Raw genomic sequence first — 18,240 nt, forward strand, 5'->3', positions numbered from 1 at the left:
CATATTGAGTCAGAATAAATATTTTAATGATTTAAAGAGTAAACATATCTTTGAGTCATATTTACGTTATTTTTCAATATTCAATATTCGAGGAAGTGTGGGAGTAATCGATCGATCGACTAACTTCATTGTTTGTCAATTGCATTTTTATACTTTACTATCTGTCTCGGTAGGCAACCTGTCGGTTTATTTTAATGTTTGCGATGTGATAATCAGCTGCCATACGAAATAATAGAAAAAACCTACCGATTTGTTTCAACAGATTAGCATCTAACACTGCTTCAGTACGTTTAATATTGACACGATAAGTGTGACTGGTAATTCAAAGGGGAAAAGACAGTTTTTGCGTTGATTTACGTTGCTGTATGCTTATGGAGGTTACATAGATACAGATACACCACACTTGACGATAGCATAGTAGATTTCATTCAAAAATATTCACTACTCGTGATGCTAATCGTCACCTTGATGATGTGGTGAAGTTTGTTTTTTTCCTAACTTGTGTTGAAATATCGCGATTTCGTCGTTTACGAATAACGTTGTACCTAACCTATGCTAATGAATTTTGAGCTCGACAGGAAGTGAATCGGCCAATCGGAAGATATTGTCGAAAAACTGAAAAGCCTCTAGATAATACGACGAAAAATGCGAATTTCACTTAAATTTATGCCGGGCTCAAAACTCATTAGTTCCTTTCAAAGAAAAAAAAGTTTATCAAAATTGGTTCAGTAGGTCCTGAGATTTTGCAGATACGCCCTTCAGTGAAACCTAATAAAATGTGGCAGAAAAACTCAAAGTATATAAACATACTCAAAGTGAACGAAGTGAACGCGGCCAAATTGACATACGGTTTGTGTTTGGCAGGAAAGTAAAATGTAAAGTTTTAAGTGTTTTAAGCTGTTGTTTCTTTGCCGGTGAACATAATTATCAATATAAGACGTTCATCAACGCTAAGCACATGGAGTACAGTGATTAGCTCGGCAGGTTAATCAACAAATCGGACACGAAAATCAGAGCAGGAAACATAACCTCAACTCGCGCCAACACAGCATTATGATCAACTGATGGGCTTTGTATCAAGGATGTTGACAACCAATTTTGTTTCGTTCCCATGGATTGGTCCTTGAAGATTGCTTATCGAATGTCAACAAACCGGCGACTGTACATTTCATCCGAAATCTCCCAGTCAATGATCACAAAGTCAAACATTAATTCATCGCAACCCCAAATTTTGGTCGAACGCAACGATATGAAAGTTTCGCATGGTTTAGATTTTCAATTCATGATGACCGAACATTTCATTGAAATCTCCCGGTCAATGGAAATCGAGTCGACTGCCTACCAACATATCAAAGGAACAGATCTACACCGGCTAGGCGGCTGGTCATATTTACCGTACACATCTCTTCAAGTAATTATTTTGTCATCGTTTCACATGGTCTCGTATCCCATTCGAATATGGCTGAACATTTCTTCGGAGATCTCCCAGTCAGGAAATCTGTGACCATCAGTGGAACTTGTCATTTGAAATCATGCTGGCCGGATGGATAAGAATTTTGAATTGTTTTTACATTGTCGATACAACATTTTGTTGTATTGTGCTTTTGTTTGTATTTTGTGGTTTACAAGCCATTGGAATAAATAAATAACATACTCAAGGTAATGAAAATCCGCAAAAACTTACGGAACCCTACTTTCGGGTGAATATAATTTTTACAATGTTGGCCACTAGTTAAATTCACTTTGTTAGGTTGCATATTTATACTCAACACAAAAAATTGTATGCAGAGCAACACATTTCTACCAACATTAACACGCCAAACGTCACGCAAGCAACATAACAAGTCTTATATTCACCCGAAACTTGGGTTTCGTAAAATTTGTGATCCGCTGAGCATTTGCATTACCTTCAGTATGTTTATATACTTTGGACTGAACCCTAGTTTCGGCAAGAGTTTCGGGCGAATATAACTTTTCTAACGTTGGCCACAAGTCAACTTCAATTTGTTAATTTACAACACATGCCAACAGTCAATACTAACCAACGCAGTTCCAACAACATTATTACGCCAAAGATCACGGATGCAACCTAACAAATATGATATTCACCCGAAATTCGGGTTCCGTCACGTTTGTCATCCGCTGAGCGTTTGCGTTACCTTCAGTGACAATATACTTCGTTGTGCAGCCTGGGACCAATGCTGGTGCTTGGCTGCACGTAATTACCAAAATTGATTTTTTAACGGACATTTATTTTGTGTGGAACGAGGAACGTCCAAGCACAGTATACCAACAGTATACCAACCTAGAACTAAAATCCTAAACTGCTGCGTTGAGTAGGTATAAAATCGACTGCATGGATAACTTTACACTGTCGTGGTTCGAGTGTTTTCAAGGCACTTCAAGCATAAGTGGTACTCTAAGTAGGGTACTGAAACTGGACAGTGTATCGAACCAATTTTGACACTGTAAAAAAATCCGGACAATTTTTTCATACAAAATAGTACTCTATTTGGCAGCTGTCATTAATGGCACATTCGCTTGAAGTGCGTTGATGTTTTGCATTTGCCTGAGTCGGTGATTTATTAAGCTATTTAAAATATAGTTTACTCAAATCTTTTCCACTTCTACCTTATAATTCGATATATCCAATGTAATATTTATGATTCTAAACATAAGGAATCTCCGAACATTCTTAGATCATTTTTTAAGCACCATCAGTTCTCATTATATTAAGAAGATGATGCAATTAGTCAAATTTAAATAAGCGATCAGCGTACCAAACTAACAAAAATTCAAATTATCGAATTAAATGTTCAAAATAATAAAAAAAGAAGATTTACACCAAAAACTATTCAAACAAAACGAAGCAGATAATTTAAGCCAAGCATCCAGCCTAGCGAAACATTTTGTATTCATTCAAATGATTCAGTTTGATTTTTTTAAGAAAATATGTGCCACGGGTTACGATTTTTTTTCCAGCTCGTTTCGCAGATTTGACTTTCAATAATATGATACGTTAGGATTCTTTTGGATACCTCACGCCGCACACGACTAGTCGCGCGTATACAAATAATTTCCAAACAAAATCACCAACTAGAACACATCAACAAAAAAAATGTTTTTTTATTCGTTTTAAAATTTGTTATAATACGTTCATTTCGTGTGTTGGACTATCAACGATTTTTGAATTTTTGAATTTAAATAGACAAGGCAGAGAAGAAGAACAAAAAATTTTAAATTACCGAACGAGCATTTGCTCGTATCATTTACTTATTACAATGTGAGAAAACAAGCAAGTAACATTTTCAACGTTATCAATCCAACTTGTTCCACATGCGATACCTACGATCTTAATAGGTCGTTAGCCCGTTTTCCAGGGACTTAGTGAGTACATGACGTACCTGTTTGGAACCTTTTATTGACCCACTAGGCAAAATAACAATTTCAAAACAGCTATCTAAGATATTTTACTTGAGAAGACTTTCGATTTTTTACTTAAGCTTTTCATTTTGCCTTGGGCTCTCACACTCTTGATAAAATAAAACGTTCCAAACAGGGCCATAATCTACTACTTCAGAAATCTCTAATTGTCATGTGGGTTAGTAAAAGAGTCGTATACCAAAGATGTCAGCTAGTAAAGCTGAAAAAATTCGTTTTTCGTTTTAGAAAGGGTAGATTTTCTAGTTTGGCTAGTAGAGATTTGAACACCATCATCCATCGGTAAAATAAGCCGAAAGCATTTGTATTTTCAACATCGCCGTAATGATTCTATTTGCGCATATACATAGGTCTGGTATATACTATAATGTATTAATGTAATGGAATTCTATGCATGGGCAAATTAAACGTTCACATAAATTTTCCATCGACTGGTTCGTTCCACGTGTCTGATAAAGTGTGTAACAGTTCTGCACTGCTTCAATTCTTGAATACGAGTTTTTTTTATGTATATATCCGCACCAGCGTACACATTTTGTTATATCAACTTTGAAGTCGTGTATACATTCAGTAAAGCACATCTCCGATGTACATTTGAAATGAATAATTTTGCCCTCAAATAATTTCATTTTTGTTTTTCTCGAATTGAATCTCGAAAAAAATATATTTTCGATTTACCAACTGAAAGGGTGAATCGGTATGTTTGGCTATGTTTTGGCTTTATCAACGAAATATTTTTCAGTCTGGCGAATGCATACGGCTCACCTTCGGCTCTCCTTGCAACTTCTCGTTCTCGGTAAAGGCCAATTTTCCATCCGATATGACACTGTCCTCATGACAATATACTACTTACGCTTCAAACAAATTCCACAAGTTCGTCCCACATTCAGTTGCTTTCCTTTCTTAGGCTTGCTAGAAGTTCTGCACGGCATTTACTAAATCTAGTACTTTAAAGCAAAATACATGCGGATAAATTCACGCGTATGGTGGAAAATGTTTGTCGTGTAGGTCCACCAGGTGGACTACACCTATTACTAATATGAAAGATGAGCAAACAATGCCACAATCGGTTTCCCTCTCTATCGAAACTCACATATTGTGAGATTGTCATTGCGAGCCGCAGACGAGTTTGACTATTACATCGTGTGTAATAACAGTATAACAGTGAAAAACCTGAATCATACGAACTTGCACAAACAGTGCCAAATATACCAAACAAAGGTTGTCTTGCGATAAACGAAGCTTTTGCTAATGCCTTCACCATAGCACTGAGCCAATCACGAGAACAGAATTTATGAGAGAGCCTCCTCGACACAGTAGTCAAAATTCCTGATATAAATTAAGTTTGTTAGGTTGGCCAATTTACCGATTTTCTGGTTAAATTTGTTGTAATGCTTGGTTGAGTGCCGTGCTTTTATACTTTACTGATGACAAACTGTTGCGCCCGTCAACGATCAAAGTTTAAAGAAATAGTTACATGCAGAGAGACTTATCCGACTGATGACAAGGACCACCTCACAACATGTGACCTTTATATGTTCCAACTGCGGTTGGTTGGGACGATAAATGAAACTTTAAGATGCTTGTATCCGTCTAAAACTAATTGTATTACTCTGACTAACAGCAACCCATTTTAAAATCGAAAATAACGATTTCGAATGACAATCTTGGAAAATAATGTTTCATCGAATTTCGGTAATTTATTTGGTTGCGCTTCTCGGACATAATTATATCTGGTATCTGGTGATCTTTAAAATGTAATTGTCGTTTCATTGTAAAAATGGTCCGTTTAGGTGAATGGCGAACGGTTTTGTTTCAGTAGTTTGTGCCGGTGAAGAATAATAATGAGACGAAACGAAAAAAAAAAACAAAAAGATTTGGACAGATCGATTACCGAAAGAAAAGGTTTCTTTTTTAATATAATTAACAAGTTCGATTTCGGTTCATATTTTGATGTATTATTTTACGTGTACTGATTTTGAGGAAATGGAAGGGCCACCCGTAGTTTTGTGAGGCATTCGATTTCATGTGTGACTTCATTAATTATATTTTTTTCGTACATTTTATTATTAATGATATCTTTCGTCTGATTCTTTGGCTGCGTTATGCTGAGAAGTTTTTAAGCCATTAAGAAAAGTTTATATTACCATTCACACGTAGTGTCGTGATATACACTGTATAGTCGTTCGTATATTATATATATGAATGTGGTTGAGTTATCCAAGAAAAATTAATTCAATAATTTCATTTCTGAACAAAAATATTTTTTTTTAAAAAGAGAAGTTAATTCTGTTGATTTTTACTAAACATTAACCGAGTCACACACACAAAAAAAATGGTGTGCAGAGAAGGAATGAGTGATATTATACATGTTGTTATATTAAACCATTAGGAACAAAGAAATATTCACAAAACGGTCACGCGTCCAGAATTTCAAATTAAACGAATCGCAAAATCAGACATCGTCAGCGCCCATCAAAGCGTAATATATGTTACAGACAGGATTTGCGGACCCATGGTCCACTGACTCTTATTTTGTTTCATTTGAATATATTTTTTATGATTTGCGTTTGGTTTAAAAAAAAAAAGATTTTGCTGCGTTTCTGTCTTCGTTGAAAATAACCAAAAATGATTTTCTCCGATGGATTTAAAATTTACTTGCCATTTTAATTGTAACCAAAGTTTTGCCATTAAGATATTAAATTTCATTTAATTATATCTTTTCAGTTCTTCCACTGATTAAAACCTACTTTCAATCGTTCTGTCATGCTATTTCCATTTTTAATTGCTCAAGTCACAGGACTCACGGATTCTAGTGTTGGCACAGGGATTCTTATAATCGTATAATTCTAATATGTCAACTTAAGAGATGTGTCAACTTAAAAGGGAGAATCTGGCACATTAAACTATAGGAGAATGGAGTTTAGAAACTAAGAGTAAAATCTATTACAATTTAGTACTTTTCTTCATAAAAAGACTGCTGTCACTGAATTATTTTTTCATGAACAAATTTCACTGCTGTGGCTGCTGTGACATTTCATGGGAATTAATCAATGTGAAGTTGTTACACAAAAAAAATAGTGAGATTGAAGTACTATAAAAAATGTGGCGCCTCTACAGGCCAACCGACTAGGCGAATACACCCTACACCTACAGCGGAAGAAGTCTTGTATTCGTGTAACTATATTGCCTTGGCTTTCGCCTCGGATCACTAAATTTCACATTTAAAACAAAACTATCTACCCTAATACATCCGAAAAGGCACTGAGTGCGAATAGCCAAGGGAAGGAGGGCTATTCCCACTGAGTGTGATTAGTCTCTTTATGATGCTTCGGCTATTCGCATCCGATGCAAATAGTTATTATATTAAGAAGACTATTTGCACTGAGTGTGAATAGCCAAAGTATAATAGAGACACTTTTCGCACACAGTGCAAATAGCACTAACCTTATAAATCCAAATGCTATTCAGTCTTCACAGATTAAAAATCCATCGCAAATCATTTTCCAATTTGCTCTTTTTATTAACCCGAAAAATTGAATAATAATGTGAACCAAATTGGGTGGAACAAACGCTGAATGCGTTGTGTGTTTTCGTTGTAAAGAAGTTTTTTCTAGTTGTAGAGTAGAAGCCTTTCATATGCAAATAAACCGTTTAATTACAAAATGTAAATGAACCAGAACCACACACAGCATTATGAAAAAGAGTAAATAAAATATCACAAAATGCACATCAAGAGCCAATCGTTAAAGGTTAAATGAATGTTTTTCTTGCCTGATCAAATAAAATTGTACCCGAAACTATCCGAGATTACATAGGTTGTGAATAATTCATCCAGTCACCATCCAATCATTTATTACAATTATGAAGATGAGATAGGGGTCATATTATGAGAAATCGTGTGACTATTTTCTCAAATAAATGGCAGAATGACAGAATTTGATACTTCGCTTAATGCGATGTAATGTGTTCCTGATATTATTACGTGCTGCTGCCTAGTAAAACATAATTTTGAATAAGGAAGGTGATGTAAATAACTTTATTTCCAGCCCCGTTGGAAAGTAGCAGCACATTACGTAGCAGTTTGCCTTCTGCAAAAATGATCCATTACACGAAGAGTATTTTCAGTGAATTTCTTTGTGATAATCAACTTTAGCTTGCAACAGGTAATAAACCAGAATACACTGGGTGCTTCTAGGTAATTTATTAATTCGGAAACAGCCTTGTGATACTCGCAAACTCACTCGTACCTTTTTTTTTGAGTAACTTGCTTTGGTAACTGTTTTATGGCAAGTGTAGCTGTGCACCTCTACACTCGTCGAAAAGACAGAAGCTGGTAGTTCTGTATTTTTGAATGACGATAGCCCAAAGCTGTTATCTCGTATAATGAATTACTTTCGCAGCATCCAATGTAATCTACTATTACGCGCTACATCCGCCAAAATCTCGTTTTTCTCAATCTTGTCATGGAAGAAGTGTTCGGTGCTACAAAGGAGTACCCTACTTGAAGGAGAGAATGATAATAGCACGACAGAGTAAAGTTAACCAGGCAGGAGCGCTGATTTGACTAGGGACCTGAATAAACTAGTAGCCCTATATTTTTTGCGAACCGCAGCTGCCTGGTTTATTTTACTCTGCCGTGATAATGGAAGCAAAAGTTATAAGAAAGTGGTTCTGGCTTGTTACAGCTCACGTTTCGCAATATTCATATCTAATGATTTCGAGGGCGCCCTACCAATTTTTTAAAAGCCCACATCTTTGTCATGTTGCCCTCGTTTTTTATGCTAGTTTTACAATTTACATTCAGAACATCTGAAGAGACTTGCAGGAGGAGGAATCTGTAGGAATCTTGAGACATCTACTTTTACGAAGTAGTTCCCGATCTGCTGAAATTTTACAGAAGCAAACAAGTATTCGAAATTAATTTCTGGTATATTTTCAGATGACTGAACAAATTCCTCTCATATTTTTATACTATTTTCGTTGTTGCTGTTTAATATTCATTTCCTCGAAAGCCAAAGTCTTTTATGTGAATATATCTGATTCGTTCCCACGCCACGCGACAAAATGACTTTGAATAGGTATAGTTAATGTCGATATGTACAAATGTACATACACGTCTACAGCACATAGCCTATAGCGTTTTCATATTGGAAATATTCTTTTATGAGCACCGTTTGTGTTATTCGATTCAATTAAATAAATGGGAGTGAGTGGATAATATGTGGATAGAGATGATGTCGAATGAACGGAATTAGCATATCAAATGAAAATACCTCATTTAGCGGAATGTGATCAGATAAAATGAATGGTCTTTGTTGTGGCAAGTTTAGATAACTTGAACGGATTTTTTTCTCTTTCGTTTTGTGCTTTGTTCAATTAGATAGTTTAATTTGTTTCTGATGGACAGGCGGTTCTCACCATAAAAGGTAATAGCTCACAAGACGCCTTCGGCTCGAGTATATACAAACCCTACACAGTTTCCGAAACAAGTTGCTCAATAACACAACAGGTGAGCTCGCGAGTGTCAGAAAATTGATCCGCATTCAATCTAAGAAGGCAAAGGACCATTTGAAATGGAAGGAGCTATGGACAATGAATGTACAAACCAGGTATGGTCTGTTCATACAAACCGGAGGACACAGCGATTTCATATTTCATGAGAGGTGAGTTTGTTTGTATAAAATCGTTATGTCCTCCGCTACATACAAAGTTTGACATTCGACCAGACCTTGCGTTGACGTTCATTGGCTATGGGCGGCCCACATCCAGCAGTGGATGCAGACAAGCTGAAATCAATGTAATCTACTATGGCATGCTTTTTGATTTTAATTTTGATACGGTCGAAAATGGCTTATTACATTACTAGAGAAAGTAAGCGAATTTGTTTGGGAAATGACAGCATGTAATAGGTATTTGTGATAGGATAGGAAAGGGATGAAATTTGCTCGAGTTGAAATTTCCTATTTTCTCCCAGAGGTGAACACAACGTTTTCATGCGTACTTTGCCGTTCTTCGTTACGAAACGAAAACATGCCATTTTCGAAAACATAAACAAAGTGACAGTTCGAGTGAAAAAAGTTCTATTTTCTCCCTACGGCAGAGAAACTGCTGCACACAAACACAATTTTCTCATGGCCTATTGAGGGGAGAGAATAAGGCAAAACACCACGCTCGCATGAAAAAAATTGCTATTTAGTACGTTGTTGTGACGAAACATTTTGCGGTAACCGATGGCGAATGAATAACAGAAATGTACGGAACCATAAATTATTTGATTTTTCATCGGGTGTTAACTTAATTTGCGTTGGAATTTAAAACTTCTTTTTTTTTAATTTTTAGCGTGCTCATGTTAAAACTCATTAATATTCAAAAGTGATTTGCAATTTACAAGTTCCCTGCATTCATGGTTTATATATGTTGCCGGTGTTCTGTTTTGTGTGTGCCAGATAATCAACGTCTTTTTATATCGACGTTGTAACCCTTTTTTATAAAATATTTCTTTACCATTTCGATCTCATGAGCCTTTGAAATTTGCTGATGTGGATATCCTCGTAAAATAAAGGTTTGTACGCTACTAAACTCACGGCGTACTCTTTTTTTTTTCATCTGCATTATTGCAATGCATTAATGCAAAACCATTCCCCGATTATGAATTGCATATTCAGTTCAATGAATAAAATCAGTCATAATTTTCATGTGTTCCATTTATTCGATTTTGTTCAAGGAATAGAACTATAATGAATGTCATCCACATCCGAATTATATTTTGGACATGAATTAATGACTTTATTTGCTTTCTGATTGATTGATTCAACTTTACATATTATTTTATCTTTTTTACCTACCTGAAGGTATCAATGTAGTTTTGAAAGGTATTGATATATACGACGATTCCAAAATTCAAAATGTTTTCTTTCGTGAAACGGATGATTTTTTGGTGAGATATTAGCAAGGTATGAGATGAATATCTAACATTAATATTTGCTTTAAGAAATTAAGATTTGGAGACTTTAAAATTTAATTTTCCTAACTAGACGTCAATTGTCAGTTCGAGGCGAAGCCAAGGTTGACAAGATTGTAGATACATCATTTTTCGCAATTCAGAGCAATTATAATCATATCACTTTTTCATGAATCGAAGGAATACACGGCGTTTAAGTAGAGCGACATGTAAAATCAACTCGGGGTCTGCTGTCATCGATAATACAAAAGAATCTGACAGCAGACCCCGAGATGGAACAATAGGTTGTCGTTTCGCCATCTCTCTCACTTAAACACTCTATAGCTTTTAAGGTTTTTGTTTCCCTGCTTGTATTTTGTATTTCAATTAGTGTGTTTTTGGATCGGACACAGAGTTCAAGGATAGAGCAATTAAAAGAGGAAATTCTAGAGAGAAGCTAATCTAACGACTGGGTGTGTAGTTTCGAGAGAAAATGTGTTGAATCCTCTCTCAAAAAACCAGCTTTCATTCGACATATTCACTCTGCGTCGAAACGGCGTCCTAGTCGTCATATTAGCACCTCTTTGGGAAATTCATTGAAACAACATCTCACACACACCATTGACACCATCGATATGATATACTGTAGATAATGAGCCACGAAGAACGAAATTTCGGAAATATATGTGTGCTATAAAAGTGAAAAAAATACGAATCACTACACAAAACGAAGAGAAAAAGAAAATTGAGAAATGCAGAGTTTCAATCATTCTCAAATATTTGTATGACATTATTTCGCGTGCTTTCTCAAAACGTAAGTTACGTTACACATACATCCATGTGATCTTTCCGCATAAAGTTACTTTGACATTACTTATCTACCCTATATTATATCGATGACTGACACAAAGTCTCATCTTTTGCTTCATGCACTTACCTAAAAGTGCATCGAAAATCCTATGCCATAATTCAATGCATCAATTCTGACTACAAATCATCCAATTCAAATGGTTTTAATAAATAAATTTCAAATATCCGTTGCGACTTTCGAAAACTTCGCGCGGGTCATTTTGGTTTGATATTTTTCAAACGTGTTTTGGGCGTTGTTTTCATGACGAAATTGTAGCAACTGTCAAATAAAGTTAGAAATAGGTTTGTTCCAAGTAACTGTAAACACGAATTTTGACTAGCCGAACGAACACGATTTCATCCACGGCTGCTTAAGGAAAATGTCACTTTGTGAATGATGCGGCGCGAAATTCACGCCGTAAGTGTGCCTAAAATTTGAATTTTAAGCGAACGATTCGATGAAAAAGTGAACCGAAAAGTACATTTCAACGCTTCATTGTATGAAAATGACGCTACGTTAGAAAGACCTCCGCACTTTCCATTTTGAATTTCGACCGCACTTACGGCGTGAATTGCTCAACACCGTCATCCACATAGATCGGTTTTCATACAAATATTGATGAGGTTATGTCTCTATGTATGAAATTTGACAATTCGTATGGCCTTGGAACAGACCTATTTCTCTATCCAAAATGGCTGCTAGACGAAAAGTGACCTGCGTGATTCACAATATGGCATTTTGTAAAAGGAAAATATCACTTTGTGACTCATAAGTCGCTTTGTGAATGACTCCGGCGCGAAATTCCTCTACACACAACGTCCTCAATTGATGATTTTTCATTTTAATTTTTCAATTTCTTCTATTGAGAGCAGAGAAATGATAACAGATGGCTACTATTACAAGGCGAAGCAACAAATAGACAAACAAATCGGACACAATCAAGAACGTAAGATTTATCTCCATGGACGCACACTGCGCTGAGTAAAATAGAAAGTTAATTTAAAAAGGCGGTTTTTTTAATACCGTTCGATGTGGCTGCGTACTTATAAAAGCGGTAAAGTTTCAGTAAGACATTTTTGGTATTGTTTTGACATTTCCTAATCGCTTTTGTTTATCTTGTAATCTTTTAGAAAATGAACAATTAAATTGTTGGAAATGTTATAGTTTGTCAGTATACATGATTATTTGAAATCGTGAAACGGCGAACGGTGTGCTTGAATCTGATTAAGAAATAATGATCACTAAAAATTTGAGATTAAATTAAACAAAATTCATTCTAACAGAGTTGGGACTTTCAGAAGTCGACTAAAATTTAATGTTGATTTGTCCAACGCACTCCACGAGAACAGATTTAAAATGAGGTGCCTTGTCGGCTTATTCGACGCAGTAGTCAGAATTTTTTGTATAAATTCAGTTTTTTATGTTGGTATAATTTACCTCAGCGGGAGCCAAAATAAAAGGCTTTTTGACCGTTAAAAAAATCTGTTCTGGTGCCTGTTCTTGGAGCGCGTTGATTTGTCCAATTTGTCAGCCATGCGTTTCGATTAAATAGAAAGAGTTGATTTGGCAACCTGTAAGAGACCTAAAATAGTGAAAATGGTACTTCTTGTGTGAAATGTTGAAGAAGCGCAGCCGAGATCGGTAAACAGGCTAGAAGTCATTTTCTTCATTTGTCCCATTAGATCGTGGATTGGATTTGAGCAATATTTCTCAGTAATGTTACTGATTAATGCTAAGGGTAAAGTTTCGTCCCCATGAAAGCCGTGAAGTAAAGTTCCCAGAACCTCAGGAATATCATTTGAAAGTGTTTTCTCTATAAGACCATAAGCTGTCAGAATTTTCTTTAATTTGTCGAAAATTTCGTTTACATTCAATTAACAACTTTAACTCGTGTGGCTATTTTATGAAGGTCTCTTTGAAATGTGTAGACAGGGTGCGTCCGCCAAACAATCAAGTGGATAGTTGTCAACGTAGAACACTCCGTCGGATCCGTGCTCTATTCTACCCCGATTACGTATCGGAAAGACTTGGGATAATAAATTTTGTTTAGTTGTTAATCACTTGATTTCGTGACGGTTTACCTTTGTCATCTTCAGCGTTGATACACACCAGAAATGCGAACACCACAAGAATCAAAGAAACTAAAATTTTCATGTTTACCAACAGAACAGCGTCACCAATTAATCACAAATCACTAACAGCAGACGCAGTTGTGACACCACCTTTTATAATTGTGAAATGACCAGAAATAGATTGTTAGAAGTCATTGTCGAAAAGTGGAAACTCGCCACAGCAAGTTTCGAATTAATCTACTTTTTCAGTCATTAGCCAACACAAACTTGTCGCCTGTTGTAAAACTTGCTTCTTATTTGATACAGATAACTAATCCAAAAAGTGACCGGCCAAACAAACAAGAGCAATTTGCCCTAACACAAACTTTGGAGGAAATATGTTCTCAGGACAGTGCCGTATTTAGCAGCATCTTTTTTTCCGTAATACACGTACGATTTCAAAAGAAGTTTAAGTATTTTTCCAATTAATCGAAATTTCATATTCATTCCAAAATTCAGTTGAATTGTTACTAACAATTTGTTAGGTATAGTCCGAAAAGTCGACGGAACTTCAGTCTAAATTACTCATAAATAGGGTTTGAGGAGGTTGATGAAGGCTGCAGATATTTGAGTGCGGGTGCGAACAAACTCTGCAATAAGAGAGCTGTCGTAATTTGCATGAGGGACTAGGGAAAAATTAATTTAAAGCATTTTAAATTGTGTCTTGTTACAGTTCTGCTACTAGCGTAACGCTAAAAAATATTCGGAGGATCATGCCTTGCATTTCTTTCGCAAAGACAAGAGTCATGATTGGTGTGAATAAAAGCACACAACACATGCAATCTTACAGGCAGAAATTTTAGACGCTTTCTGACGTTAGAAAAATTAGTGTTCGGAACTGTCTTTATGTAACGGTGAGTGCATAACTACCCTCAATTAATGTTCGGTATTTTACAGTCTCGAAGATACGCGCAGACGATTTCCTCTAATTTGACTAGCTCCCCTCTCGTTTTTATATTAAAAATTCAATTTATTCGTTATAAATCCTTAATCGTCCTGGGATTTAGTGGGTAGTCTCCAGGATGAGTACTAAAAATGTTTCACCCGTCCTTATCACCGAAGTCTTCACTAAATCGTTTCCAACGAATGGCGTCTGTATGCTTTTGAGCCATCCTAAGCCAGTAAGTCTAATCAAATTACAAAACTTATCAGCAAGTGAAATTGATAACATTTTCAAAAAAAAAATAATTTCCATTACGGCCACGTCTGATTAAATTTGATTCAAACTGTAAAGCGGATTTTTTGAGTTTTATGCCGAGCCGAGCTTATGTTCCCAACGCTCGGACAAAGATAAATTTTTACCGCTGTTAATTTGAGGTGTGCCGATTAATCTAATTAGTAGATAATGAGAGACCGCCATTCTTTTATCAATTCCGCTGCGATCCAGCGATGTACGCTTTCGCTGTGTAGACGTTGCTAAAATTTGAAAAACGATATTTTGCGTAACAAACATTTCGTTTAGTTTATTCAAATCAATCCAATTCTCTAGGATATCCAAACAAAATTCATCGATAAAATAACGTTATCACAAAGAAGATAGCGGCGTTAGTCTCCAGTGAGAGTTGGGATCGTGTTCATTAAAGGCGGTACATTCCAAATTATTTCCGCGACTGAAATTCGATTCGTTAAAAAACGAAAATCCGAAAAATGTTCGTCTAAATTGTCACTTACCCGTTATTACGAATAGTGAGACCGCTTCGTACATTTTGTATGAAAAATGCACCAGGATTATGGGCTACAGGGAATGCGTTCCATAGTTGGTTATCACCGCCTTGGAAATCCTGGTGCAGACAAAACAATTTTTTAAAATATCTTTCAGTTTCTCACATCTATGTGACGCTTACAAAAATGATGAGCCTACTGGATCCATGTTCCTGATCCAACACTTTCAGATTGTCAGTGACGTGAGATGCCTGTAGGCGGAATCCTCCACCTGAATTAACAAGCGAACAAACATTAAATCAATCGAAAATTTGCAATGGTTTTTCTTGCGAAAATTTACTTTCGCTGCTAGCTGTCCAGATTTGATGGGATTCGCCACTCCAATTCCAAGAGAGAACTTTGGCACCATTATTTCTCCGTTTCTTCTTCACATCAAAAACCTGTAGAAATTTTGATAAACCAATTATAAACCGAAAAGAGATACTAATTCCTTGGTAGTCATTTAGGGTTTACTTATAAGATAAACTTACGCATCCATCAAAAGCGCTTGTGATTATGTAACTTTCTCCATGAATAAAACCTTAAAAGTAGAATATTGCCAGTGATACTCCCCCGAAAAAAAAAACTCAATGCGAACAACTCACCCATGATGTAATACGAGGAGAACCGAGTCGCACAACAATTTTATTCAGAATGCCTTGGGTCATCAATTTAACGGTTAGTAATACCTACGAATATGAAATGATTCATTTTTTGCAGTTATCTCTTGCCGATAAAATCGTTACGATATCATCCTCAGTGTTTACCATTTCTGATTGATTAGATAAACGGTACAAATACTTGAAAGTTGAGATCATTTCGTTGCAACCGTCTTGTGCGTCTTTGACAAAACTAAGTTTCTATTTCACCGAAAAAATCTTATGTTGGACGATATGTCAGTAGCCGACCTCATAAGTATATCTGCGTAACATACTTCTTACTTTACATAAAATTATGTCCACACAAGGGTGTTTCATGATTGAATAACTTGACAATATTTTTTGTTGACTGTCTAACGAGCTGCCTGAATAAATTGTGAGTAGATTGAAGTTGCATATTAGATTTGTTGAAACCGTTTTCAGGTCTAAAATCTTCATCTAAAGAGCTTAGTCATTAAAGGCCTTCTGTGTTCTTATATAGCAAAACAAAAAAAGTGCAAGATTATTGGTATCAAAGGTAGGTAATACTTTGAACAAAAGAAGTAGCAGATTTAATCGTGATATCTCAATACGACTGCCGTTTCTAAAAGGTTAAAACGAAACAATCATGACGTAACAGTCATATTAAAATAACTAGGTCCCACCTTTTGGGCGGGACAGGTCCCTTGACTGACACTTTTCTAAATGTATCTTTGACGTATTCATGAAAACTTGTCACTTTTATTACATAATATATTTACTATATTAATGACTCCACGCAAATGATTACTGATACGCCAGCACATGAGAGAAACCAGCACATGAAAAGTGAACGCATCCTCAGCTCTCTCGTGAGAGAGAGTTGAATTTCTGAAATAGAAAACCACAAATCTCTGGGATCGAACACGGGCACTCTCACACGTCAGCTCATGACAATTCATGTCAATCGTTCTTACAAGAAGTACGGTAATTGGCGAATAGTAATCTGCTCTTGTTGTACCAATTACTTTTATTTGTTTTGAAGCTATGAGAAGGAAACCTCGGATCGACGTCTTCTTATAATCTTTTGAAAGCTTGTAAATTAGGACTTCAAAATCCTAAATACCTCATGGGTTGAAGCCTCCTGGCCCAAGATATAGCTTCTAGAATTTTCATTCCATACAAAGGACTTTGTTCCAGAGCTACCAGAAGTCAGCCTTGGACTCATGTCTCACTATACTCAATCGATAGCTACTAGTGCTAGGCAAATACTGACAAAAAATTGTATGAGTCCAAGTCTATTTTAAAGTGTCCGCAGAGAACAAAGAAAAATGGTGGACAACGTGAAGGCGACGATCGCCAAATTAAACAACGAAAATTTCTTCACTTGGAAATTCCGGATGGAACTTTTGTTGATAAAAGAGGACGTCTGGCATGTTATAACCAAGCCAGCCACGGTTCTGCTAAGTGACCGATCGAATCAGGCAATGTTCGATGCATGGAAGAAATGTGATGATAAAGCGCGCGCCACAATTGGATTGTTGGTCGAAGACAACCAGCTGAATCACATCAGAAATAAAGCCACGGCAAAGGATATGTGGGAAACTTTAAAGGAACACCACGAAAGGAGTACGTTGAGCAACAAGGTCATTTTAATGCGTCGAATCTGCAGTTCAAGAATGGAAGAGACCGGAAACATGGAGGAACATATCGAACAGATGACAGGATTATTCCAAAGACTTGTTGCGTTGGGGGAAAGTCAATTATCCGACAGCTGGACTGTAGCTATGATCCTAAGCAGTCTGCCAGCCAGTTACAGTACGCTGGTAACGGCACTCGAAACACGTCCAGAAGCCGATCTAACATTATCACTCGTTGAATCGAAGCTGATCGGTGAGTATCAGCAACGTAAAGCCAATGAAATCATCGAAAGTCAAAGTAACAACGAATCGGCCATGAGAGTAACTGACAAGGACCCAAAGATTTGCTTTTTCTGCAAGCGCAGCGGCCACATTAAACGAAATTGTTCAGGTTACATAGCGTGGAAAGAGAAACAGGACAGAAAACCATCCGATCAAGCAAAATTAGTCGAAAGAAGTGTCCAACCCAATAAAAGCGAAGATAATCAAGAATATTTATTCATGATGTCGTACAGCAAACAGTCAGAGCGCAAAATAGACAGATATAGTTCTGTTTGGACCGTTGATTCAGCCGCGACGAGTCATACCACAGGAAACAAAAGCTTATTTAGCTCGCTGACATATGGAAGTTACGGAAAATAGAAGGTCGCAAACGATTGTTTCGAAGAAGTGCTCGGCCGAGGATCAATCAAAATCACATTCCTGAACGAATTTGGAGAGAAGTCATCGGCCGTAATATGCGACGTGCTATACACACCAGCCATCACCGACAACTTGTTATCTGTGAGAAAATTAACCTCAAAAGGATTCAGGGTAAATTTCGAAGGGAATGCGTGCAAGATATTCAGTGGAAATCGTCAAATAGGCATAGCAGATTGTTGCGACGATCTTTATAGATTACGACAGCCACAGAAAGTATACGCGACACTATCTGAGC

At 36.5% G+C, this 18,240-nt stretch overlaps 1 protein-coding gene and 1 long non-coding RNA gene across 2 annotated transcripts; both read right to left on the reverse strand.

The window, feature by feature from the left end:
* Nucleotides 1-13,048: 13,048 nt before the first annotated feature.
* LOC119084919 lies at nt 13,049-13,520 on the reverse strand. Its single transcript, XR_005089163.1, has 2 exons — nt 13,316-13,520; nt 13,049-13,260 (listed from the first exon to the last, which is right to left on the reverse strand). It is a non-coding gene; the product is annotated as an uncharacterized LOC119084919 (long non-coding RNA).
* A 1,261-nt stretch (nt 13,521-14,781) lies between these two features.
* LOC119084903 lies at nt 14,782-15,796 on the reverse strand. Its single transcript, XM_037195058.1, has 6 exons — nt 15,652-15,796; nt 15,538-15,587; nt 15,348-15,447; nt 15,190-15,278; nt 15,017-15,126; nt 14,782-14,955 (listed from the first exon to the last, which is right to left on the reverse strand). The coding sequence occupies exons 1-6, from the start codon at nt 15,653-15,655 to the stop codon at nt 14,871-14,873; spliced, it is 438 nt and encodes a 145-aa protein (XP_037050953.1). The 5' UTR covers nt 15,656-15,796; the 3' UTR covers nt 14,782-14,870.
* Nucleotides 15,797-18,240: the final 2,444 nt, after the last annotated feature.

The sequence above is a fragment of the Bradysia coprophila genome, unplaced genomic scaffold (assembly GCF_014529535.1).
Source record: "Bradysia coprophila strain Holo2 unplaced genomic scaffold, BU_Bcop_v1 contig_94, whole genome shotgun sequence".
Lineage (NCBI taxonomy): Eukaryota > Metazoa > Arthropoda > Insecta > Diptera > Sciaridae > Bradysia > Bradysia coprophila.

What these genes read in the sequence shown, in the direction of transcription:
- LOC119084903 (XM_037195058.1), bottom strand. An exon ending in CAAGCGCTTTTGATGGATGC is followed by an intron (nt 15,448 to 15,537) that starts GTAAGTTTATCT and finishes AAATTTCTACAG; the next exon opens with GTTTTTGATGTGAAGAAGAA. An exon ending in CCAGTAGGCTCATCATTTTT is followed by an intron (nt 15,127 to 15,189) that starts GTAAGCGTCACA and finishes TGTCTGCACCAG; the next exon opens with GATTTCCAAGGCGGTGATAA.